We start from the raw sequence: 26,892 nt of genomic DNA on the forward strand, positions 1-26,892 counted from the left end.
CAATGACAGTTCTGTGCACACACTGTTGACAATAAAGACAAGCGCTCGAGTACTCGCAAATAGATTTTGTGATATTAAAAGCTGCTCATAATTAGCTTGAGGCTAGTCCCAACTGAATGCTAACAACAGCACGAACGAGCACAGAAGCACGAGTGTTTTAAGCTCGAGCCGAAGTGTTTGTGGATTCAGTGCATTCCGGAGTCATTAAAAAAAAAAAAAATCTTAAGACAAGTACTTGAGAACTTGAAAGGAGTTTAAAAAAAAAAGAGAGAGACTTTTTGGATCAAGTATCACTTTTCAGTCATACAGCTAAGGTCAACAAAGTTAGCTAAACTTTATTTGTAGAGCACCTTTCATACAAGGAATGCAGTTTCAAGTGCTTTACGGCAAGAGAGTAAAATGCTTTAAAAGCATAATAAAAACACGAAGAATCACGATAATAAAATCGGGTAAATAACAGTAAAAATAAAAAGATAGTATTAAACTGCTTTAAGCATCATTGCGCCGCAGTTTGATCCTAGAAGCTCACGCTGATGGTGCACTGAAGTCAGCAGGATGACAAACAATTTCTAAAATGCTTATTTACTGAATTAAATTCAGATTAGATACAGGGATGTGATTTAGTCTGAGATTATCATTATATCATCATTACAGGCCACCAAAATACACTGAAGCAGTCGATCCTGAGGTAAGCGTTGGTTTCTGGAGTCGGTGAATCTATGCTGGGTCTATTTACTCTCAGGGTCAAAGACTAATGTCAGTAGTGGAGCCGTGAAGGACGCTGGCAGACTCACCCGTGTCAGCTCAGACTCAGAGACAGAGCGATGAGGCGGCGACCGGCGCTGGTACATGGGGGGGCTGATGTCCTGGTAGGTGGGGCTATCATCATCCAGCAGGACGGCCCCTGCATCGATGCACTCCTCGTCCTCCTCCAGCTGGGATGTCCCGTCCTCTGGGCACATCCGGTGGTCGATGCCATTCTGGCTCAGGTTGCAGTGGACAGCTGTGTGGAGGAGACAGACGATATAAACAGTGATACGGAAAGAAGAAACACGGGAAGAGAGCTGGACCCAACTGATGATGAGTAAAAAACACTCATGTTCTTTAAGTATTACTAAATGAGCGACTTGTAGTAAGATTGTAAGTACTAGAAGGAGTCTACTGCATCAATGGTGGCCTATTTAGAAATTGAACTGCCTTACATTTGAATGCTTTCCAGTATTCTGGCATGTCATCTTCTGAACTAATTAAAACATGATCTATCATTTCAATTAATTATGCACGACTCTATATTTGGGAGAGTGATGAATTACCCTTGAAGCCAGAGTTGAACCGTACTGCGTGCTGTACCGCATCATGTCCACTAGATGGCAGCACACAACATGGCATAGTGTAGGAGCAGCTGCTGAAGCAACACTGACACCAGGTCAGCATATAAGGATGAAATTTACTTTATTGTGATATATTAAGAGTGAGAAGTAGGGGATGCCTGCTGAGAGAAGCAAATCTAATATGTCACTGTTTCAGTGTCAACACGTTATTAAAAACCCACAGTCAGAGCAGGAGGCGGGCCTGTCCTGTAGAGTCAGATCTTTGTAACACACCAGTCGCAAGGATTTCACATCTATTTCAGACACTGTTGATACAGATTCCTGACCACCCTTTAAATTAGTTTCATTTACTTCATTCACTGACGAAGGAAAAATATAATATTAACACAAAAAGTTCCCACATCCTGAGTAAACAGGAGCCGAAAGAAGGAAAAGAAATCTCAATAAAAGTGGAACAGAAAAAAGAAAAAGGACCCTGTGTGTGTATGAGGTGACTTTCAAATGTGTGTTTCCATCCTCTTCAGTTAAACCGATTTCTCGTGTGTTTAATTTGGATATAAAACATAAACAGAAATGTAAAACATTTTACAACTATGAATCCAGTTAAACTCCTTCTTTTACTGACTGTGATCAACCTCGCTCGCCCTGACTGCAGTACGCAGATGGAGGAGAGGCTCAACGTGGGTGGAGCTAAACGTTTGACTCCGCACACTTGCCGCAACTATTCGGAACCTATGCCTAAACTTAAGCATTCTGACCCTAAACCTAACCTCTCTCGAGCTAATGCCTAAACCTAGCCATTCGGAACCGCGGAGTCAAACGTTTAGCCCCGCCCACATGTAGCTCAACCCCGATCTGCGTACTGCAGTCAGGTGCACTCGAACCTTTCAAAAACAAAATGCCACTGCACTGATTCCTGAGGGGTTGATTAATTTAAGGCTGTGTATACTACACTGCAGATTATAATTTGTAGGCATTATAATTTTGTTTTTTTGTTATGTTTTCCGTTGGAAATGTCAGGCTGGGACACGATTTCAGTCTCATCAGGCAGTGATGCAAACACAGAGGCGACAGCTCGCGGTGAGCTGTGCGGCGTCACTGAAATAGGCCATTTGTCATCATGCAATCTGCCCACTTTCTAAAAACAACACAGCTGGCTGGGTTGTGTGGAACGAGAACCAAACACGCTTTGATCACACCTGAAGGCTGCGTCAGCTTCTGCTGAATTAAAAAAGGTCAAAGAATTACTTTAGAGAGGTAGAAAGAACGGACACAAATCTACCAGAAAAATCACATCAGTGCACATGCAGATTTGAGCAATGCTATTTTGGAATAAAAAGAAAAAAACAACAACCCTCACGGGCACCCTTATTTTTTTTTTTCCATCATTTAGAACCAAATACACAAAGAAAATAGTGCAACCTACAAAACTTCACACATGACAAAACCACATTACAAGGTCCCACAGGCACTGAGGCTCTATGAGAAACAAATGTTGGGATGCCCTTGATGTCCCACAGGGACTCATCGCTGGTGCTGGCTGGGTGTCTGACAGCCATCAGTCAAACAGACATTTGAGTGGGCCGGTTGGCAGCAGGCCTCCACACTCAGGACAACAGCCAGATGAGGGCTTACTTCAGGCCGCCGTCACAGAGCGATGACAAAAACAAAAAAAAACACAAAAAAAACATCTCCGACAAGGGGAGGTAGAAGGATGGCACCAAGATCTATGCTTCCGTACCGGTGGACAGCACTCCTCTAAAGGTTGATCGATAGGTGACTGATACACATTTGTGGTCAAAAAAAAAGAAAAGAAAAAAGGAAATCAAAGTGTTGAAATTCAAAGGAAAACCTCACAGGAATGACAGACTTGGTTCTACTCAGGAAATGAGCTCACCACTTATTAAACTGCAGTGAATCCAGTTTTCAAAGTTGTTGTTTCTTTTTTAACTCTGTGTTTACTCCCAATATCAAATTAGATCAGAATTTGACAAGTTTGTTTTTGCGGGTTTAATATAGTAGAATAACAAAGACGGTCTGAATGTGGACGGACTGGCAGCATCACACGAGGGAGTATCACCAACGTGACACAGCTGCAGATCGGCTCCGAGTCTTTCACACGCAGAGAGAATATACATGAGTGGCCCTACATGGTTTAAACAAAACCGACTTGAGATGCGCTGCACGAAGCTCTCCGTCTCTCCGAATCCCTCACTCACTATTCCTCTCTTCTCCCCTCCCAGCTCCTACCCCCCCCCCCCCCCCCCACCACCACCACCCCCCTTCTTCTCCTCACCCGAGTCCAGTGTGCAACCACCCTGGATGAGAATTTATACATCCTTCTGCTAAAAGCTTCAGGAAAATTGACTAAAGGGATAAATGACAAGATGTCAAGAGACGTTACAGAGGTGGAGAAAGACACTGCTGTCTGCCTTCACCTGAGGGGTGGGGGGGTTGATAGGGGGCAAGGAGATGCTTTTTTTATATCAGCAACAGTTACTAAAAATAGCACCCGTCCTCCCTGACATGCGCTGTGCGAGCACTGAGAGCAAAGAGAGAGACAGATGAGGGAGGGCGCCTGGCTCCTTCCTTCCTCCCACTGCTATTTTTCTCTCAATGAGGTTGCATAAAACGAGGCACATGGGAGGGGGTGGGTGAGATATGAGGGGAGACAGTGAATCAAGCCATCCTAGCACAGCCAAGTCTATTTCCACTATTGAGAAGATTAACACTGAATTGTCTTACTTACGTACCACCTCCCGTGTCTCTTAATTGGGGTACATGGTTCTGAACAAAATCTACCACCAAGCAGTCAAGTATGAAAGCAGCCCTGACACTGTCAGCATGATCCGAGAGCGCCACCACTGAACATTCACACATTTTCTGTTAATTTAAATGATTTCTTTTCTCCCAAATCTGAAAATTTAACTTGCTGTGTAGCACCTGGGCAGTCAAACGAGACCGTACACACGTCACTTCACACTGACAACAGGGGACAAGGTGAGTTCAGACGATCTGATTCCAAATTTTTCATTGCAATTTATAAGAACAATATTTGCAAAGTTGCACAGCTGTGCACGTTTACTGAAAACACTTCATGTAGCTGTTGATGCTAGCAGCTGTAACATCCATACGGTGTCGTGAAAAAAATAAATAAAAAGTATGATGTATGTAGCTGTATCGATTTTACTGCACAGCCCTGCTGCATCTGTTGCCATGACGCCACCTGAACCAGCTTGGCTCATCGTCAACAGACAGACATACATGATTACAAAGCTTTCAGTTTCATTGAGTTGAATTTATAGAGATTTAATTTCTGCACACAGACACCGCCTCCTCTTTTGTAAAACTAAATGTCTGTAATTATTTGAGATTATGAATTTAGGGGCCTAATATGTTTCCAACAGCCTTCAGACGTCCTGCCGACATCATCGGGTGTGTAATATCTCACAGGGAGAAAGAAAAAATGACATTAAAACAAAGGAGTAATATTTACCGTGTAAGTTTTGGCGCATGGATAAAAGCTGCCGGCTGTGACGTTTTTAGCTTTTGAGATGAAAACATGCAGAAGTGGAGTTGCTGGACATTAGATGAAGTGAACGGGGGAGGGGGTGGAGCATATGAAGTTATTGGGGCTGACATCTTTCTCCTAAACCACACCGATGGCTGAAAACCTGTTGTGCTGGGGGGGGGGCATGTTTTAAAATGAAAGAACCAGAGACGTCAAACACTATTTTTCCGCACTAACCCCCCCAGAGACTTTCCCAGGCAGCGCTGGTTCAAACTAGCAGTAGCTCCATATAATCAAAAGTGAAGTTTGCTCTGTTTGGGCACTCAGGCTCGTAGTGATCCGTTTCTCTTTGGCTGACTCTCAAAGTGGAGCAGAAAGAATAGAGTTTGTGAAGAGAATTAAATGCATAACCCAGAAACAAAGAGGGCAGAGGGAGACGACTGGAGATTTGACCAAATCTGCTGCTCTTTGTCCTTTTGTCTGTTTTAGGCTTTAGACTTTAAAGCCAAAGGTGAAGTTCATCACAGTTCACCAGTAACACAAGCACAGGAAGAATGTGGCTCATTACTGAATCAACCCAACTGTGCTAACAGGCGGCTCTTGGAAGTGTAGAACGTCGGTCCGGCACAAAAACTGACTAAATGACATTTCAGTCATTGACTATGACTCGGAGCTGAATCAGAAATCCGTCCTCCTCACGCGTGTGAAGCCTTTAAAAACGCTGGAAATAACCGAGAAGAGGGATTTACTCCTGACAGGTAGGTGAAATCCTATGCGTCTATCCACAATGATATACATGCATCTCAAAATGCATGTGTGCGCGCACACATCCGTGAGACCACAAAAATAATAAATGTGAGAGAAAGAGGGTGTGAATGTGTCTGCCCCCCCTGTGGGGCCTTTGAAAGTCTATCTCCATCAGTTGGGGGCAGATGACACAACACGAGCCTTGTGGTACAAGTACTGAAGTACTTATTATCTTTGAAGGGTAGAGAGAGAGAGAGAGAGTGAAGGAGAGGGGTGAAGCACATTATCGCCTGCAGAACAGGATGTTTTGGAGTGAAGGATGAGCTCACTGCTAAATGAGATTAAAGGTCCAGTGTGTAGGATTTATAGGGATCTTTTGGCAAGGATGAAATATTCAATACTGCATTTCCATTAGTGTCTAATCACCTGAACTAAGAATGACCGTTTTAACTTAGAATGATCCCCTAAACATACGCACCTACGTACCATAGTCTGAGCAGATTTTGACTATTTAGAACTGCATGCAATGGGACCCTTAACCACTAGGTGGCCTGCATGGAAAGAAGTGGAAGACGAGGAGGAGGAAGGAGATAACACACCCAGGTGTTGTAATGTAGGGAAAAGTATATTTCAGAATCTTAAAAAGGGAAATACAGTATGAATGCATTTTCATTCAGTGATGCAAATATGCAAAATACTACTAGGATTGCTTTTAATGAAAAAAACAGACAGGAAATGCTACATGGGCAGATGTCACTGCAGTTTAAAACTGTCATTAGCAAAGCCGGGAATGGAATTCATGTCAAACAGCTTCCCCGATACACGTTCTCTCCACAGTTGCTTATAGAAATCATATGGAAAAGCTGTCATTTTGGTGCCTTTTCTTTTTTTTTGCTTTAAAAAAAGGGACAAAGTGAAGCTGCAGACACAAAGGGAAAAGAAAGTCAAACAGCAAGTGCTTTCTACTCTGGCAGAACTCAAGAGGCGTTTGGATCTACAGTACGTGTCGCAGCTATCTGAAGTTTATTTTGAGGGTTTTTTTATGTTACGGAAGTCTTTCAAGAGGATGAGAACGCCGGGTTGCGTAAAGCAACTCGGTACTTCACTTTACATGGCTCACAGATAAGGTGCTTCTGTGTCAAACACGGAAACAAAGTAGGGCATCTCTCTGTTACCTTAACTTATTCATGAGTCATTAATAGAGCTGCCTTTTATATCTTTTCCTGCGACATTAAAATTCATGAATCCGCTCCGTTATCTGATTCAAGGCGGACCAGTGATCTCAGGTAACATCCACGGAGCAGACAATTAAAAGTGGGTCAACTCAGACAGCGCTGCATGTAAAGTGTGGAGGTGGAGTGGTGTCAGTGATTATACAACCCCCCCCCCACCACAGACACACACACACACACACACACACACACACACGTCACAGTACCGCTGGAAAAAAAATCCCCTAAAAAAGGAAAAATATCATGTACTTACTGCTTCGTCTCAGCTCGAGGTTAAACTAAAAATGCCAATGACAAGAGATGTTCTGATTAAGATATCGCATCACAACACGAAGCGTCACAATATATTGCCGTGCCACCTTCCGTCAGAAACACACACACACACACACACACACACACACACACACACAGAGCTAATAGCAAAAGGAGTTGTAGTGGAGACAGTGAACCAAATCTCATGAACTCTGCAGGTGGTGTTGAGAACAAGGGTGTATTTTTTCTTCTTAAAAAAAAGAACATGAGTGAGATTCTGAGAGGGAAATCAATAAAAGATGATGTAAATTAGAGTGAAAGAGCGCGTGGCTGAATAAACGAGTGGATGAAGCTCTGTCAGGTCAGCCGCTGCTCTTCGACTTTCCACCCACGTCTACGAGAGAGAACACACACCAGTACTTCCTGTAACCAGTAGGTGGCACCGTGACCTCATGTTCAAGTTGAAGGGGCGGCGACTCTCGTCAACTGTGCCAAGTCTAGAAAATATCTGACCAGGTGGAGTCAAGCTGGAACACTTTCCTGCTCTATGATGAAATTAATCACCTCACTACAGTACCACTGCAATATCAGAATTAATAAAAGAACATCAAAGCGTAAGAGGACATCAGCATCAACCAAAAACATGATTTTCTTCTACCACCAGGTGGCGCAATGATCAATCTGCCCAGGTGAATATCAACTGCATTGTTTTTGCATAACATAACGTCTTGGGCAGAAATAATACATCATTTCCCTTCCGTACAATCATGCTTCTTCTCCCAAACAGTAGCTCCTCCCATTAGCTTCACTTCTCAGATCTGGAAGCTCCATCCACTCTTTTCTAAAGCCTGTGAGAAATATGTCAGTGAGACAGAGCTAGAAAGAAAAAGACAGTGAAATGACCCATTTACAGCACAAACGCAGATGAGCTAAATATAACTACTAACTCTGGCTTGCTATGAAGAAAGTATCCCAGGCAAAAGACCACCCGCCTTCAAAGGCAGACAGTTAAAATGCTACAAAAATAGACTGCTTAAAGCAGAGTATCATCCATAAATGTTTCATTAGAGATACCAACCTCCTCCATATGGCATCCAAAGAAGACCTTTTGCTGGTTAAGTGGAAAGTTTTAGGTTTCTCTCTTTTGACCTTTGCTGCGCCGAAGTTTGTTGTACAAATTTCCCTACAACATCTTCGCATTTATCCCAAATCAATTATTTAATTGCGCTACATCTCACAATTGTGGTGCTTTTAGGTGTGCATCACTTTATATGATCGCATCAGGCTGGAAGTCAATTGACAGGGAAACATGAAACGTCAGATGCAGCTAAAATGTTAAATCCTCTGTCAGGTTGTGAGACTGCATTGCAGCTGATGCTTCACGGCCTTCTTTACCTGCACGGCACCAACTCCACCTCCGACATGTCTGGTTCTAACGACTGAGGCCACAGTGAGAACCAGACTGCTTGCAGTTCCAAAATCCAGCTCTTTGCCCGCAGATTTTGCATTCATATGCAGATATCAAAAGATTACTGCTCATCTGAGACGCGTGGATATGCAGAGGTTTCCGTCATTATGGCTGCGTATCCGTCACGGCAAACTTTCTGCTTTTGAGAGAACCTTTGGCAGTCTAAAAAAATATGAAGCCTGTCTAAAAGTAAAGTACGCGGTCAGACTTAAAGCGGCACGTACAGCTTGTCTCGGCGTGACTCCGGCTCCCTCTATTACTGCAATATCAGTGACACGCAAGCTGTCTGTGTTCAGCAGTTCCTAATCAGTCAGCAGAACAAAGCCCAGAGAACTTCATGGTCACGGGAGACTGAAGCTGACACCCTCTACACAACGGGGGGGGGGGTCGAATGATGCAGCATATTCACCAAAACTAAACCAAAAAAAAGGGAAAAAAAACACACACACACAAAGTCATCTGGGGAGGGGAAGAAAGGTCAATGGAATAAGGAACACTGCAATTTACTGAGCTACTGTTCTATATCTCAGGTTAAGTTTGGGGTCGTACACAGACTGTAGCAGCACGTTGCTCCTGCATCCAGTAGTTCCACTGTAAGACTGCGTTCATGTGTAACAGCCACATGAATCGTTTAGTAAATCAAATCGGTGGAATTTATCGGCATCCTGAAAAGGTGGTATTTGAGAATGTGACATCATCTAAGTAGTTTGGCATCTGTCCCACATGGGATAACTTCAACCAATCACGTCAAAGACACCGCGACCAGTCTGGGACATCTTTTCAGTCCAAAGACAAAACACACACGATTCGACTGATGCTGCAGCAGCTGCCCAATAAAGTACTGGCAGCTGCCTAACAACCTTATTTTGGAAACTTGATATTTAAAAAAGGGGGGGAAAAGTACCAGAAATCCTTTCCACTGGACACCAGGGCAAAGTTTGTGGTTCCAAATGTTGTACGTGCACACACAATACAATCCTTTTGGTACAGCAGGAGAGTCCATCTTTATACAACGTCTCGGCAGCAGACTCTTCGCCTCCTCCTGGCACAGACAAACCCAATAGAATTGTAATGAGCTCACCCCTGACATCTGTTAAGCAGAGCCATCCATTTACTTGCTGCTCATATCCATTCAGCAGGAGATGCTGGTCTCTGCAAGTCTGCTGCTGACATCTAATTTGTGAATGTTGTTGTGAACAGGGAGGCAAACTTTATGCCCACAACTACTTTTTCCCCACTTTGTATTTTATTGCCTATTTGCTGCCTGCTCTCATTCTGAATTTCATGCAGCAGCATTTTAGAAAGCTGCATCATCATGGCTGTAGGTCCACCCATGGGAGGGACGATGATGTAATCCTGCTCTCCGGTGACATTTGCTGCATCTTTGGTCATTTTAATCCCTTATTTTTCTATTAGATGGGCTGGAAAACTCCTAAATTAACTAGACTACGATATCCCATCAACTGAAACAAATATGTTTACTAATTCTGTCAGTGGGCTTGATCTCGAGGGATGGATTTGGAATGAGTTTTCTAACCGGCTGCACAAGAAGACAAAACCGGACAGGACAAATCAAGGAGGCTTGACGCACAGAGGCAAGAGAGAAGAAGTGAAATGAACAACCTCAGCCACGGGCGTAAACACTGCCGCGGCTGGACGTGGGCACCAGCTAGCCTGTGTGTCTACAATACATGGACATATAAGTGAAATAAACAGTGACATGAGCAACCAAGAAGCCTACATGCTACGTTCAGATCAAAAATAGCCTTAATCACCAAAACAAAAAAAGAGGGATGTTTTGTCGTGATTTGATGTCTTCACAGTAAACGGCTGTAAAAGTCCACATGGTTACCGTTACCGTTTTATTTATCATCTAAACCGTGTTCAATTAAAGTGCCATGACAAACTCATGTAAGTGGCGGATTTTACCTTCTGATGATTGGCAATGCCTAAAGAGAGCGGGCACGCATGCACACACACACACATACACACACACACACACACACACACACACACACACACACACACACACAATATATACAGAGATCAGACTTGCAGCATCGTTCCGAGTTCCGAAAACAGGCAACGGGCAGAAGGAGCTCAGGAGAAGGAGGTTTATCAGCCATCAAAAAAAACCGTCAAGGTCCGAGGCGTGTGGCGTATTTCTGAGCTCATACCATAATGCTAAAAACAAAAATTTAAACAAAAATTTAGGACCAATCAGCACCAGCATGAGTTGGTGAGTGGACGGTCCAGAGCCTCAATGCTCGAGGAGCTTCTGAAGCTGGAGCGCCGTCCTGCTGCAGCCTGGGACTGAACTACAGCTCAATGAGCGACACACAGACATGTATGTGTACAGGTGAAGGTGGAAACACCAGAGCAGGGCTAACCAACTACTCGGGTGAGGGAGTTAGCCCCCAAGCTAATTCAAGAGACAGCAAACAAATGGGATGCTGTTTTGTAAAATAATCTGGCAGGAATTTGCAGTTGTTATACTGGCTCTTCCTGCAGTACCACAGAAGCGAGCACAACCCCCTGCAACATGACGCATGCAGCGTGCAGGATTTGGGGGAAGTCAGTCAAAGCATATTCCTAACAAGGTTCTCGTTAGTATAGATTCACCACACAGAACTTCTTTATTGAGAGGCTTAAGGCAGACAGCGGTAGTCGCCCTCTCAGCATGATGCTATAGACTACTTCCATATTCCTGCATGGAAAACAGAAAGACAAGTGCTTCAGACTTGGCACAGGGATTATCAATAAAACAATATCTGGATGGGAGTTTCAGACTGTGCAAAAGACATTGCATTGAAATCCTAAAAAAAAACAACAACCTTGCTTTCTCTTCTATCTTTCATAGATGAACCCGAGACTGTTTGTCGGTTTACTAAATTACTGGCTGACTAGATGAGGTGATTCCATGTGTTCACTATGACGACTATAATCCAAAAGACCCAAAACGCACACAGGATTGTCTGAAGCAGAAAGTTGAAAGTGTGACCTGATGGAGAACGTCGCCGGCCTTGAATCCAACAGAACACCTTCAGGGTATTTTAACAAAGGAGCGCTCAATCTGGGTATGGTACTAAGTACATTTTCAACATCCTATTTACCCCCCTGACCGAAAGGGTTGGCGTGTTCAGCGCCCTCGATGTGCCACAAGTAGTTCTTAGCATTGTGATAATCACTCATGCGCTTGGCCACGAGGCACCGCCTGGTCTCCTAGCATATTCACCCTCAGGCAGGCAGGCGTCCAGGGTGGAAAACCAACAACTTTCTGTTTTACGTGCTGAAGCCCCAAAGGTAAGATAAATTCAAATTTAAAAAAAAAAAAAAGCTGGTGATCTTAATTTCAAATTTGATCCAAATTGTTTTGACATCATAAGAAGCGGGAAAAGATTTTATCAAGATAATCTTTCTAAGTTCCTTTTTTTTCATGTATGTGACGTAAGAGTAGAAATAAGTATCGCAACAACAAACTGCTGAAAATATGAGCCTGGCAAAGCGAATCTGTTCCCGCATAAACACACGAGACCCAACACATCAGATCAATGGATACCTAGTGGTCACACCCCCTCCGGCTCCATATTCAAGTTTTGCAGAAATTTCTGCAGTTTTTTGTCTTTGCACCCAGACTAGGGAGAAGAAAAAAAACCCTCAGCTAAGTGAAAGTGACCTATATTCTATTCTCAGTCTGAGTGGGATTGTTGAGGCACTGGAACAGAAAAACTGTGACACTGCAGAGTTGTGTGATTTTTCTCCAACGTTTCATCGGAAATTAAAAGTGATGGCGCTGCACTGAGCTTGGTCCGATCCACAGGGGCTCGCTCGCTCGCTTGTAGCGCCGAGAAACAAACCAAACTAGTTTTATTTGATTGGATCTAACTATAGAAACACTGCTAACTGTGGCTAATTCAGCAGCAGATAAGAGTGCGCTTGGTGCCTCTGAAACAAGCCAGTCAGAAGATGTCTTCTTCTACTGCAGAAACTGATTTTTATTCTTGTCTAAAGTTACAAACTCTGCGGCGCAGCCTCGACGGAATGTTTGTCTGGTTTGTTTGGAACGTTTTACCTGCGTATTATGAGGTAGAGTCACAGAGATGGATGAATATTTGAGAAAAGCCAATTAAAAATGTAATGTACAGAAACAAATGTACTTTCCACCACTGGATCGGTGCATATTTAGCTTTATGTGCACCGTGCGGCTGCTCCGAGCTGAAGCTACGTGTTTCTGTGTGTTTTTCTCCGTATTTCTGCCAGGCATATTAGTTATTTCAGCTTCAGTGGATGAGGACATGACCCATTATTCGCTCTCTCTCAATGACACGAGTCAGTGAATTATGATTGTTCTGGAGCTGCACGGATTGCTCCGGTTACAAATTCTACTGACACCTTTATTTCACACTTGTGTTTACATTTCTGCACCAATTAAACAGAAGGCTGAATTCAGTTTTGTTTTTTTTTAATGCTGCTACACCTCTTTGTTTTAAATTTTTTTTTTTTTTTTTTTTACTAATCTTATGTTAAAAGCGTCATTTTTTTTTACTTGAAGTGTGAGATTCGACAGTATAAATCTGGTGGAAAACGTGATGTGAAAAACAGATCCGGACTAGAGGTGAAACACTTCCGAGAACTTACACAAACCAGGAGAATCCGGGAGGGGAGCAGCGTGATAGCTGCTGTTGCGCACAGTAAAAAGGTTTGTCACATACTTTACAAGACAAACCAGAGCACTTCCTGTCAACTCAGAGGCTTGATGAGATTTTAGTCGGTCCCTAGTAAGAGGAGGTATATTTAAAGTGTTTTGGTTGGTTTTTTTTTTACAGTTCTGTAATCTTTGGTAACCTGGTGAGAGAGGAGACGCGGGTGCATTTGGACAAACTAGTGAAATATCATCGTATTGCAGCCGTTTAATTCAATCTACTGAAGTTACCTTAGAAGCGGTTGAAAAAGATGCAAAAGTGAATCTTGGCATTTCAAGGTACCTCACGATGGTGGTAAAGATATAAAAATGGTAGCGGAAAGCAATATCTGCCGACCTTGAGAGGCGTACGGACACAAACGTTGGTCCAAAAGTACGAAGGCTTTAACGTGACCGTCGTCGAATACTGAGCGGTCAAAGTAAATCAGCTACAATGAGAATAAGAGTCACAAATTAAAACATTAAAGTGAAAACGCAAACGCGCGAACTCAAGGTTTACTGATCTAGCCCATTTAAAATTACCACTACAATCAATAAACGCCTCTCTCATTAAGGAGCCCATAACAACCGAACTGAACTTATCTGAACGTCCTAATAAACCTTCACGTTATATACGTCTATCTGGTTTCTTGCCATGCAGAACATCTAATTCCATACACCCATAGCATGCAAATCTCCGTGCTGTGTCACCCCTGCTAGAAACGCCAGCGCACGCAAACCTACAGTATGAATGGAGATGTCAGCCCACAACAGAAGCAGTCTTCCATCACTCAGCGTGTTTTGAGCTGTGCTGGCTGTCAGGTGACTGACAGGCTGTGGACCAGGTATGCAGAAGTGCCACACACTCTCATACCATTCATACCTGCACTGGCAAACACTGGCACTGTTCTCTACAAGTCTTTAAGAAGGAGCAGGTTCCACTGCATGCGTGTGTACCCCCCCCCCCCCCCTCCCTCCCTTATCGTCAACATACCTCTCATTGGATTCTGGATCCACAAGATGCCCCCGATAAGGTGAGGAGATTGGCCAAGCATCCCAAGCGACTGCCTGTCAGGGGAGCTCCGACACTGACGTGTACTTTTCTCACCTCTAACGTCCTCGGAGGTGCGACTTAACTCTTTACTGACAAGACTTCACGTCATACCACCTGCTGCCAGACGAGCTCGAACACACAAAAACACACGGTGCTCTGTTGCATCACAACAATGAAGAGAGAGCGGTGAATAATATGAACACTGTGGGATCCCCCGGAGAACAGACAGTACCCGACACACTGGAGATGATTGTGCAAAAGAGCTGCACGCTGGTCGCAGACCTGTTAACCAGTTTGTCTCGCTGAGCAAACAATCAACGCGGGCGCGCGCACGCACGCACACACACACACACACACACACACTAGCATTATACAGACAGAGCCTGCGCATAAACACTCCTCTATGTGTGTGCGTGTGTGTGAACGCCCCACACTGAATACAAGAATTATTTCAGTTGAACCGTGTAATAATGGAAGCTGACCGGGAAAGTGCGCGTAATGCGGAGAGAGCAAGAGGCTGCAACATCACCCAATCACGCGGTTTGACCACACACACACGCGCGCGCGCGCACGCACGCACACCATGCGGCTCAGTCTGCCTTCTCGCCACAACTATTACCTTCTTCAATTCAACAAGGAATGACACACAAGCCCCGGCGTCTTACCTTGGACAGCCATGACGCTACTCCACAGATTTGGGCATCACTTGCGAGGGGAGAGCTGATGAAGTGGGAAACTCAACGCTCTCTCATTGTACCTTGTTTGGCGTGTTATCATCACTTTGCTGCGGGCAAGCCAGAGCTCACAGCTGCTCCTGCTCCTGCTGCCGCTGCCGCCTCCGACGTCTCAAAGGATTCTGGGAAATGTAGGCTGGATCGATTCTAGAATACAAAAGAAAGAGTAAAATCGGTGTTTTGTGGATTTTAAAAGGAAAACGCAGTCCGGCTTTTGCAAACCAAATTACTTGATAATTATAAAAGTCCACATATCCACACTTACGTAACACATATGACTAAAATATGACATGTCCAGCCAACATCACCAGGTCCTACTCCAGAAACAACCAGTTCATCAAAACTATGAAATATTTGGTGAAAATCAGAAAATGTGTTGAAATAACCTTTTAGCTGGAGTAAACAAAACACAAAGACGATCAACCTAATTGGATTTGACAACTGATGTGTCTTTATCATGTAAAACTTCCAAGTCTGAATAAAAAAAAATAATTAGAAATGACAGGAGGACGTCCATAACAAGGAAATGTACATCTAAAACGCTTCACCCTGCTTGTGTGATGAGTTGAGCTGCTTCTGGTTTGCAGCATCATAGCTTCCATCATAAACCGGCTACTTTAAAATCTTGAAGGAAAGAAAAGACCTGTTGAATATCTTCTTAAAATGCTAAAAGCTGTTTGGATCATTGTGAGTTCACGCAGGCCTCCAGGTTGAAGGTTATTATTGAAGGAAGTGATACTATTCACTGTTACATCATGTTCTAAGGGGGCGAAGTGCAATCAAGTAGCCTCTCTGTAGTGTGCAGTCACAAGCATGGATGTATTTATGCTATTTTGAATAAACATTTTCTTTTTTTTTTCTCCGATCAACGACTACTGTGTTGCTCAAAAGCTTAAAAGTTCAACTTGGCATTAAATCGGTGATGGTAATTGTGTTGTTGAGCCTGGTGGTCCACTCGATCATCGTGCTTTAATGTGCATATCAGTCTTTTCTTTATTTGATTATTTAATCACATTATATTACAAGCATGTGATGTGTGCAACTGCAAAGAAAAATAAAACAGTTAAAAAAATAAATTAATCAAAACAAGTCCTCCCTACACTCCTAGTTATCTCTATCAAAACAATGCATGCACATTTCAAAGACAGGAAGTACATGACCACAAGGTGAATAATGCCCTCTGTTGCCAAGGGTGCTTAGACAGATATGAGGATAAGATTTCATCTCGCACATCCAAACATGAATTTTAACAACGTGTAGAATATTCAATGATTTTAAGAAGATGTTTCTGTCACACTGGCTCAATAGTCCCGATTTGCAGCTTAGCTGAAGATGCTCCTGCTTTAAGAAGTCAGTACATTCGAAAAATAACCCAAATGAACCACATATGATAGTTGGGTGAACGACAAGCGTCCTCAGTTGTTCTCCTCAGTGCTCCACATCTGGATCAACAGCTGCCCAGTGGCAGGCGATGGAGGTGATGGCACCATGGACTCGACCGCTGAGGAAACGCAGCTCGGCGTCGGGGTGCCGGGGATACATGTTGAAGGAGTAGCCAGAGGCCTGGCCTGCACTCAGTGTGCGGCCCCTGCTGGTGGTGAACACCACTGACTGCAGATAGTGAGCAAACTTCCCAGACACCTGCATGATGGCTTCTCCTGGGTACAACTCCATCTCCACGGCGGTGCCGTACGTGCGGCCAGCAACTTCAGACCAGACAAAACCATAGCGGAACTGGAAGCTGTAGAACAGGAAGAAGAGAGGAATGAATCCCACCAGATCACCTCATCAAATGAATGTGCTTCTTCCTCAGAGCAAACACCAAGTCACTGAGTCCTCCAAATAATGTTGCTATTCACCCGTAGATATAGTTGCTGTAGGCCTCCCACACTCGGACCGCTGTGATCCGTCCCTCCCCAGTCAGACTGTACCGGCTGCCACTTCCCGAGCCCACCGGCGGGGAGAAGGAGTAGTGATGAGACTCCACTTTGAGACAAGAGAGAGCAGAATGAATGAAAGGGTTCATACTAGCCGCCTGTGGATAGAAGCACGCACACAAGTTTCTTTTGCATTCATGCCTTGATTTTCATCTCGCCGAGCATCTGCTGAATTACTCTTACCATCATCAGCCCACACAGAGGCTGAGAGCAGAGCCAAGACGACAACGCACCGCATTCTGGGAAACAACAAAAAATTACATTTGAGGCGAGTCTGGATGTTTAGACAATAAACTGAATCAGCAAGAAATACAGTCGCATACCCCTGTCCTCTTGAAGAGAAGTGCAAGAATAAATGCATCAAAACAATCTCGTACTAACAGACGAGTCCTCGTGAGCTGGAACGTGGAGTTTTCCGCATCGATGAGTGAAGCTCTGCCACTTTTGAAATCTGTCATTTGACTTGGACCATAAGAAGTATTTATACTACCTTGATGCATTCCTGAGTACATTTTTCAGGGCGTTTCCTCATCATATCTGCATCCTGGTTGAGACGGTTTCAGGGAAACGAGTGGGAAAATCTAAAATTGATGCTATGTGACATTGCAGTATTTCCAGTTTGTTTGCACGATTTCAAACATGGTCAGTCATGCTGTAATAACGTTAATGTTTCTTTGAATAAGCAGCAGTGCATCATAATGTTGCACAGAGGAACATTCAAGCCCGCAGAGTTTACCCAAGGCTCATTTCACTCAGAGTTACGGAGCTTATACTGCATCCAACCCCGGATGCTTACTTCCAGTCTGCCCTCTAACTTGAATTTGGACAAATAATTGAATCTTTTGTCTTTTCAATCTTTCCAAATGTTATCAAATTTTCAAATTCTCGAAACAAAGTCTTTTTCAAGCGTCATGTGACGTATAAAACAATCTGTTCGAAGCCAAAACGGTAGCGAGACCTCATCTCCATTCTCTTTTTGTTAATCTTTTTTTTCCCCGTAATTATCCAATCTTTATCATGCTGGCAAGGTGATATTCATTTTACTTCCTCAAAATTTTAGTATGACCGGCAGGAAGGTGTTCAATGTACGTACGACCTGTGGAATGTCTGGAGAGGCTGAACTGATTTTGAAGCCAGACATACCTGGCCAATCAGAAACCAGTACAGATTTGCGCTCTTCATCATGCCATGACATCATAGGGTCTTTTTGAAATTTAGGATGTCGGTTATTGTAAGATTTCATCCTGCAAACACGAGGTGGCGCTATGACTGTGGATTCAATTCAGTTTTCAGATGTCTTCAGACGATGGAACTCTCATCAAACGTGTGAAGTTGTGGCGTCCAGTTAAGACATTCAAAACATTAAAAAAACGAACGCCGTTAGACGAAAACTCAAAGTCCTCACAGCAACACATCGAAGAGCTCGTAAGTGTTTGGTTTTTTTTGCTTTTGAGGAGACATTAAAGTAGCTCTCTCTGCCATTCATAACAGACACATGTCACCCTAAATGTGACCCCGTGGTGATCATAATGGTTGCCTGCATGCCATCAGTGTGACACAATAACTGTTATAGAGGGCCAACACATAGAGACAGACAACCACTCACACTCACAGTCACACCTACGGTCAATTTAGAGTATCAATCAGCCTCGTCCCCTCTTGATGTCTTTGGACTGAGGGAGGAAGCTGGAGAACCAGAGAGAACCCACACAGGAACAGGGAGAACATGGAGACTCACACAGAAAGATCCTGTGCTGGAGCCGGGACTGGAACCTGGAACCTTCTTGCTGTGAGGCCACAGTGCAGCCCATGTTGAAATTAGCCTGTTAAAAAACACACACACAAGAGAAAATTTACACGTCTCTGCTGCAGCTTTAACTTCAACAATCTGACAATTAATAATCAATCACACGGCGGAGGCGGGGTGTTTTGGAATATAAATCAATGTTTTACTGCATGCACCTGCATAGCACAAAGAGCAACCAGCCTCCCAGAGCTGAAGAACGACCCTGAGGAATCTTCAAAATAAAAAAGAACAATTAATTGTGCAAAGACCTCCAACGTGGTCACCTTATTGCACATTGTCCTTGCAGAGCATCATGTAAGTGAATAGTAATCAGAATTATAATTTGTTTTTGGAAATAACATAGGAATTGTAGTCTAAATCAACGAGAAGCTTCAGGAAAGACACGGTGATCTTAGTTGACCATGATCATCAGAAACAAGGAGCCTGGTTCTGTCCAGCTGTAGTAATTTAGCTTATAAATTAATAATTTGCGTCTTTAATCTGCATAAAAGTTAAAAGGAATTGTGGTTTTACTGGGGATGATGAAGGCAAAGGCAAAAATGTTCCTTCAACTGCTGGTTGGAGAAGATTAAAGCTAATAGTGCAGCATTTTTGCAGTTTTTGTTGTTCAAACTTCTTCTGGCTGCAGGACGATGGATAAATGGTTTCAGATCTGGAAGGTGTAGAGGAGTCAAACTGTTGAATTCTCCATCAACCTTTCTTTATGTTACATGTCTGACACCACGTCATTGTTTGAGTACTGAACCGTGACATTACATCAATTTTAGATTTTCCCACTCGTTTCCCTGAAACCGTCTCAACCAGGATGCAGATATGATGAGGAAACGCCCTGAAAAATGTACTCAGGAATGCATCAAGGTAGTATAAATACTTCTTATGGTCCAAGTCAAATGACAGATTTCAAAAGTGGCAGAGCTTCACTCATCGATGCGGAAAACTCCACGTTCCAGCTCACGAGGACTCGTCTGTTAGTACGTGATTGTTTTGATGCATTTATTCTTGCACTTCTCTTCAAGAGGACAGGGGTATGCGACTGTATTTCTTGCTGATTCAGTTTATTGTCTAAACATCCAGACTCGCCTCAAATGTAATTTTTTGTTGTTTCCCAGAATGCGGTGCGTTGTCGTCTTGGCTCTGCTCTCAGCCTCTGTGTGGGCTGATGATGGTAAGAGTAATTCAGCAGATGCTCGGCGAGATGAAAATCAAGGCATGAATGCAAAAGAAACTTGTGTGCGTGCTTCTATCCACAGGCGGCTAGTATGAACCCTTTCATTCATTCTGCTCTCTCTTGTCTCAAAGTGGAGTCTCATCACTACTCCTTCTCCCCGCCGGTGGGCTCAGGAAGTGGCAGCCGGTACAGTCTGACTGGGGAGGGACGGATCACTGCGGTCCGAGTGTGGGAGGCCTACAGCAACTATATCTACGGGTGAATAGCAACATTATTTGGAGGACTCAGTGACTTGGTGTTTGCTCTGAGGAAGAAGCACATTCATTTGATGAGCTGATCTGGTGGGATTCATTCCTCTCTTCTTCCTGTTCTACAGCTTCCAGTTCCGCTATGGTTTTGTCTGGTCTGAAGTTGCTGGCCGCACGTACGGCACCGCCGTGGAGATGGAGTTGTACCCAGGAGAAGCCATCATGCAGGTGTCTGGGAAGTTTGCTCACTACCTGCAGTCAGTGGTGTTCACCACCAGCAGGGGCCGCACACTGAGTGCAGGCCAGGCCTCTGGCTACTCCTTCAACATGTATCCCCGGCACCCCGACGCCGAGCTGCGTTTCCTCAGCGGTCGAGTCCATGGTGCCATCACCTCCATCGCCTGCCACTGGGCAGCTGTTGATCCAGATGTGGAGCACTGAGGAGAACAACTGAGGACGCTTGTCGTTCACCCAACTATCAAACATCTTCAGCTGAACTGTTAACCAGGAGTATTGAGCCAGTTGGTACTAACATCTTCTTAAAATCGTCTCGTGTTCTACTGTACATGAGTTTGAAATTCAAGCTGTGAGGAATGAGGTGAAATCATTTAATAACCCTCTCACCTTTTTGATTATGTGCAGCACAGTTGGAACCTCACTGAGCCACAGAGCATTATTCACCTTGCTGTCATGTACTTCCTGTCTTTGAAATGTGCATTGTTTAATAAAGATATCTCTTAATGTCCTGAGGAAATACTTTAAGACTAATATGGCCAGTTTGTGATCCAAGCATTAATGTCAACATTTCTTTCTTGTCTGCATTGCGTTTTTAAATTTGCATTTGCAGCCATCGCCCACTTGACCATGTTTTAGGTCATTAACGAATACAAGCAATAAAATGAATGATTTGCACACCAAATATGTCGACACAGTATTGATTCTTTTAGAGGATTTAAGCTGAAATGATTTACTTTCACTCAACAAATGTTGACTTGGATAGCACAAAGAAATCAAAAATAAAGTATAAAGAATAAAGTAAACAGAGGTCATGTTCACTGTTTCTGCTGAGTACTTTTATATTTTTTGAGGCTCCAGCGTCGGTCAGCGCTGCTACGCTCCTCCTCCAGTGCCAAGTGTGTTTATTATATCCTGCATAGACATTCGAAAAGAAAAAAAGTGTTCAATGCTGCAGACGCAGCAGGTGAAGACTGTATGTCAGCTTTTTATTTTCTTACCTCATGCCACATCCTCACAATCTGATTGACAGGTCGATACCAGCAGCTTTAGCGGTTTAAAGTGTACCCGCATTCATCTTTATTTATTTTTAATCCATGTCCATTTCATGATGTAAGTATGACAATTTTACGATCGACAGTAAATAAACAAAGACGCTACATAGATTTGTTCAGTCAGTCACAGGTTTTTAAAAGCATCTCTTTCTACTTCAACACAGAATAATGCGTTTTAATTTCAGTACTAATTTCAATTCATGTCCAATGTGTCAATAAGAATAATAAAGTTCAATCCTAGTTGTTGGCAAATGGATTTATTTTGTTGGAGATTTGATACAAGATAACCGAGGAAGCATCAGGCAACGCTCAAATATCCCATGAAAGGTCGCATCCTGATTTTCTTTTCTTTTAATCTCATCGTCTTTCGTGAAACGTCTTGCAAAATGTCCGGATGTCATCCTCCTCTCCTTGTTTTTAATCTGATGAAGTTTTGGTTCACCAAAATCCTGAACACACTATCTTAAGTCTTCCGTCTGGTGAATGACGGGATTTCTACGTTGTTCTTCCTCAATCCTCCGGCAGATGAGAAGAAACCAGGAAGCAACGTGCATCAGTTGTAGGTTGACTGATGCAGTGAAGCGTTCACAGCCACACCCGACCAACTGCTTTCTCTCTCTCTCTCTCTCTCTCTAATCACCCGTCGTTATATTCTCGTTTAATATCAGTCAAATGGCATTTGGAGGTCTACTTTTAAAACCTATGTGAACTCCCCTTTCATTTCTCTGAGGAGAAATTCATCATTTGATTTAAACCACTTAAGGACACTGTCACAGTACAGATGTTAAGGTTTTTGTTTTGTTTTTTAAAACCACTGGATTCCCATCAATTGATTTAATCGTGCTACATTTTCTTGTTTAAACAAAAAAAGAGCATAACAACATGATTCTGCACCGTCAAGATAATGGAGGAATATGCCGGAATACGGCTTGCAAACACTGCCAGCGTAACACCAAAAATAACTTCACTTTGATGACACTGAAAAACAAGCAGGGTTGTTGCTTGCATGTGTTTTTTGAAACATTTTGAAAATCATTTGGGATGACACGGAAATGTTTTAACGTACGACGAATAAAAAAAAAAAAAATCACGCAAGCTCGGGAGAGGTGGTCTCACTGTTACCTTCCTTCTTTACATTTCGACTTAATCCAAATTCAAAATCATGGAAAAAAAAACTTCTGATTGACTTCGACGTTATTCCCAACATTCGGACATTTTTCTCAAAATGTTCTCTTTTTTCTAAACAATTCCACTTTCTCTTGACATTCTCACTTTTTTCTCAAAGTGCATCATAAAAAAAAAACAACAACCTGTCTTCTTCCTCTCATGTCTTTCCTCTTCCTTGGCCCGAATACTCCTTCGTACTAATGTGCAAAAATATTAACATGGTAAAAGAACAGCTAAAAAGACATTTATAAAGTCAGCGTTTACAGTACTGATAGCAGCCTCGGTCTAAATATGCAGTGACGCTAAGCTCCAGCTCTCTTTTGCAGTGAAATGAAAGCTGAAACCGTGAATATTCAGGCTCATTCTGTTTAAAGTACAATATAAGTTATATACTCTAATACTGCAAAGCTGGTTGTTTGGTTCATCATCACATACTTTGTTTTTGTTTTTTGCAGAGTATATTAAGAAAGTGCTAAACAGAAAAAATACAAAACTCTTGAATTCGCCAGAAGCTTAGTACCCTTAGTAAGTTTGACATTTTGAATTCTATGTGCGTGACAAGCGCCGTTCACATCCACAGCACTGGCAGGAGGAACCTTCCAGTCGATACAAAAATAGCAGCAAGATAATCCACGTTGACTCCTTCCCTAAGACTCGTAGTCTCCAGCTTCTTTGGGATTGTTCTGTGTGTCACCACGGAATAGACTCAGGGCAAATTATATTTCAAATCCTCCCATTTGTTGATAAAGATTATTTCAGTGTTGTTTTCGTTAGCTGTTGGAGCACCCAGGTGTGACTGTCACACCAGCAGAGTAATGATCACGTCGTCGTCTTGGCCTTGCCACAGCATCTCTCCTTCAAACTTCACCTTCCCATGTTTCCTGGCTCTCATCAGAATCCCCACCACCTTGTCAGAGATGCGGACATATCTTTCAAACAGTTGTCCAAAGGTAACTCGGGTCTTTCCATCTGCGTCCCGATCAGCCATCGTCCTGATCACGTAACACATATCGTCTATCTCTCGGTGGATGTGTTGCTCGGCACGTTTGGCTCTTTCTGCTGTTTTAGTACCTTCCTTCGGTCGTCCGTATCCATCTTGTCCTTTTTGAAGGCGAAGGGACATGGAGTAGTCATAGTCAAAATATTCACTGAAGGGGTTCAGTTTCTGGTTATCAGTGTGTTCCAAGGCCCAGTTCTGCCAGCGACTCTTCAGACTTCCCACAGCGCTGTACTTCTTAGAGAGGGTATTGATCTTGTTAGCCTCCTCAGCTTTCCTTTGGTACCTGGATGGGATGTCAGATTGTATTACAAACATTTGAAAATAAAAAGAAGCACCATGTACACGTTTGAAAATACAAATTTTACATTTTGCTTGGCGATGTAAGTGCAGGCTGGATTGTCAAGTAGGCAAACTTGAGGGGCCCCAAGGGGCAACCTTGAGGAACCCCGAAACTGAGTGAGATAGATTTATTTAAGTTCAGGTGGTCATGTAATCACTGGCATTGATTTGTGTGACAAAAATTTGTAGATGGGTTTGATGAAAATTTTAGATTGTGGGAACTTATAAATTTTAAGGTTGATCCAAAACCAGATCTGATCGTGTCAGGGTGTTCTCAAGAAGACATTGTGATTAATGCTGCTTGCATGTGTGTTCGCAGATTACACAAAAACGAGGTGTCTGATTTTCACAATTCTTGGGACGTAACGCAAACCGGATCCATTTAACATTGTGAAAAATGTTATCTTTTTCTGACAGTAGGTTCAGCTGAGGTCGAGTGTCCTCCAGTTGGTCATTCGATTACTGGAGGGGGAATCTGATCCTGCATCGTTATACAGTCTTCTGGATCTTTTTTGTACCATCAAATTTAGTTCTTACTCTATCCTTGCAAATATTTTGAAGAAAACAAACTAAAGTTGTCGCCAAAAAGATGTTTCGGTGCACTAGACAAGAAACGCCTCGACAAGGTAATAATTGCTTTTCATCTGTGAAAGGAAAATCACAAATACACTGATCCAACTCACGTTGTAACTGGAGGCCTTCTGATCTTCACTGCAGACTCAGAGTCCCCGTCAGAGCCTTTTTGCTCTGCCTCTCTTACAGAGATCATCATAGATGTTTGCGTATCCTCCATATCCAAGCTCTCCTTCCCGACCTCAGGGTGTCCTCTGTCACCTCCGTCAACATCACTGGTGTGTCCATCTTTTACATCTCCTTCTTTTCCAGACTTCTGTTCACTCTCCACCTGCTTCCAGCTTTTGGTCAGCGATGATACCATATTGGAGCACTTCCTGCGGAGTGTAGGTGAGTGTTTCTTCAGAATCCTGTCGATCTCCTCAGCTGATGACAGAGCCTCCCGCTTGATCCTCTCAGCCAGGAGCTCAATGCCTGCACCTTTGTCCTGAACCCCGCTGGTCACAGTCTTCACCACCTGCTTTGTCTTGATTGGAGACACCACAAGGGGCTCAGCCGAGACGGTGACCTCCTCAGGCTTGGCTGCATCTTGACTCTTCTCCTGAGAAGCCTTTTGCTTCTGACCAGGGAAAGACTTCCTCGGCACCCAAGTCTTTTTGGGTTCCTCTTCCCCAATCCAAGATGGAGACCATCCACTGGGCTCACTAGCCTGCTTCGTCTCATTGTCCGTCACCCACTGCTGCCAGCTGCTTGTCAAGCTGAGCACCTTACTAATGGTGCGAAGCTTCTTGATGTTCTTGTTGGTGGATGGTGTCCGTTGGGAGCCTTGACCAGTCTGTTTGTCAGACATAATTCTGGGTGCTAATCCCCTTAAGTGAGCTGTCAGAGTTGGTCTCCTCGCTAGTTTATCTGTAATGGGTTACCCTCTGTTGCGTTCTATCCTAACAGCTCCTGCTCTAAAATGGGAGGGCAAACCCTAACATGACTCTGGAAAGTATTCCTGCTATCTCAGGCTACCGTTCTGATCATATTCCCTGACACTTGTCACCCCGACAGAATCGGGTTTCATCACAGATAGTGGAGCTTGTAACTCGAGGTAAACAGGGCAATAGGCCTGAGTTTAATTAGCAGTGTAGCGCAAACACACACACAGACCGGAGCATACAGACATGCAGAGATATGCATATATGCACGGTCAGATAAGTCCTATGGAGTGTGTGGTCTTTGCAAAGAACTCATACTTCTTGCAGTTTCAGACATAACATTTATATACATTTGTAAATTGTGTCTTTGTCTCTAAACGCTGTCATTCATGTCACCTAATTGGTGTCTTGGGGGATACAAGAAGACACTTAATCCACGGAAGGAAAAGGAACGCCTGTCCAGAGTGTGACACCTGGAGCAGATGAGGTTCACCTGCTGACGCACAAGAAGGTTTAGACTTGCAGCGCACTTGAGATCAGTTTGTCACAGTGTCTTCTAACACCACAACCACAAACCTCAACACTTTATTTTGCAAGAGGTGTTTAGTGGTTGTTTAGGAGCGATGTTTTGTGTGAATATATATTGGTTTGCATATTTGTGTGTGGGGGGGGGGGGTGTTTATTAATAGAAGCTGGCACACAGACATGAAGTTGCAGCTGTTGGCAGTCTGTCATGGAGACTGGAAATGACTCACTGAGAATCAAGCAAGCACAGAATGTCTTCTCAGAGGATATCAGCGTGATTTGTATTTACCGTACTGGTTTGAGTCACTGGGTTTGGTTTGAATGCCCCTCCACAAGGACAAGACCCATTAACCTTTCAATTTGGGAGAGAATGTGTGAATAAACGCGATATAGTGTAGCTACTTCAGGGTGAAAGGATTTACATAAGAAATGTACCGACACCTAATTATCATAACAAAAGTGTCATTTTTAAAGCATTATTTTCTTTACTTTTTTGATTCAAAACACAACTCGCAGCTCCTCTCTGACGCGGTATAAAGGTATGACAGTATTTCCTTTTACAGTAACTCAGCAAATAAGTCATGAGATACCATCAGCTTCCTTTTGTCAGTGTTAGTTACCACAATAACATGCTGGCATGTTTGCACCAACAGATTGTTAACCCTAACACTGACAATATCTCATGATAGAAATAACATCGCAGAGAACTTCCTTGTCTCTTACATGAAAGAAAGCAGGACTTTGTAGCAAAAGGTTTCGTCGTTTTTCTTGCTATAGCGCCTGTCTATTTCTGAATGAACGCATCGGAGCACAAAAATAGAAAACACGACTCAAAAACAGATACTAAAAGTTTCTTAAATTCCAAAAAGTTATATTACAGATATGTCATCTAAACAGACTTTTACA

At 43.3% G+C, this 26,892-nt stretch overlaps 4 protein-coding genes across 9 annotated transcripts in view; 1 reads left to right on the top strand and 3 right to left on the bottom strand.

The window, feature by feature from the left end:
* samd12 (sterile alpha motif domain containing 12) overlaps window positions 1-15,137 on the bottom strand; it is a 95,667-nt gene extending 80,530 nt beyond the window's left edge. Inside the window, exons 1-2 of one of the 4 annotated variants that reach the window (XM_086192733.1) lie at window positions 14,217-14,876; window positions 795-1,003 (exon numbers count right to left, since the gene is read on the bottom strand). In XM_086192733.1, the coding sequence (XP_086048859.1) occupies window positions 795-1,003; window positions 14,217-14,277 (270 nt within the window). In that variant the 5' untranslated portion in view covers window positions 14,278-14,876. Of the gene's footprint in view, window positions 1-794; window positions 1,004-14,216; window positions 14,881-14,941 lie in introns of those variants that run through there. The other 3 variants (XM_086192736.1, XM_086192735.1, XM_086192734.1) reach the window with 3 other exon arrangements.
* Window positions 15,138-15,978: 841 nt separating this feature from the next.
* LOC147240767 (zymogen granule membrane protein 16-like) lies at window positions 15,979-17,408 on the bottom strand. 2 transcript variants are annotated; one of them, XM_086193055.1, is made up of 4 exons: window positions 17,271-17,408; window positions 17,131-17,186; window positions 16,870-16,996; window positions 15,979-16,751 (listed from the first exon to the last, which is right to left on the bottom strand). In XM_086193055.1, the coding sequence occupies exons 1-4, from the start codon at window positions 17,306-17,308 to the stop codon at window positions 16,439-16,441; spliced, it is 534 nt and encodes a 177-aa protein (XP_086049181.1). In that variant the 5' UTR covers window positions 17,309-17,408; the 3' UTR covers window positions 15,979-16,438. The 2 variants fall into 2 exon arrangements, with proteins under 2 accessions (XP_086049181.1, XP_086049182.1); XM_086193056.1 differs by having other exon boundaries at window positions 17,325-17,397.
* Window positions 17,409-19,655: 2,247 nt separating this feature from the next.
* On the top strand, window positions 19,656-21,192 carry LOC147240768 (zymogen granule membrane protein 16-like). 2 transcript variants are annotated; one of them, XM_086193104.1, is made up of 4 exons: window positions 19,656-19,779; window positions 19,864-19,919; window positions 20,054-20,180; window positions 20,299-21,192. In XM_086193104.1, exons 1-4 carry the CDS (start codon window positions 19,742-19,744, stop codon window positions 20,609-20,611), a joined length of 534 nt encoding a protein of 177 aa, XP_086049230.1. In that variant the 5' UTR covers window positions 19,656-19,741; the 3' UTR covers window positions 20,612-21,192. The 2 variants fall into 2 exon arrangements, with proteins under 2 accessions (XP_086049230.1, XP_086049231.1); XM_086193105.1 differs by having other exon boundaries at window positions 19,656-19,725.
* Window positions 21,193-21,826: 634 nt separating this feature from the next.
* On the bottom strand, window positions 21,827-25,388 carry abrab (actin binding Rho activating protein b). Its single transcript, XM_086193274.1, has 2 exons — window positions 24,649-25,388; window positions 21,827-23,909 (listed from the first exon to the last, which is right to left on the bottom strand). Exons 1-2 carry the CDS (start codon window positions 25,386-25,388, stop codon window positions 23,426-23,428), a joined length of 1,224 nt encoding a protein of 407 aa, XP_086049400.1. The 3' UTR covers window positions 21,827-23,425.
* Window positions 25,389-26,892: the final 1,504 nt, after the last annotated feature.

Source organism: Aulostomus chinensis, chromosome 22, assembly GCF_037954235.1.
Source record: "Aulostomus chinensis isolate RoL2024-O1b breed Wild chromosome 22, RoL_Achi_v1.0, whole genome shotgun sequence".
Lineage (NCBI taxonomy): Eukaryota > Metazoa > Chordata > Actinopteri > Syngnathiformes > Aulostomidae > Aulostomus > Aulostomus chinensis.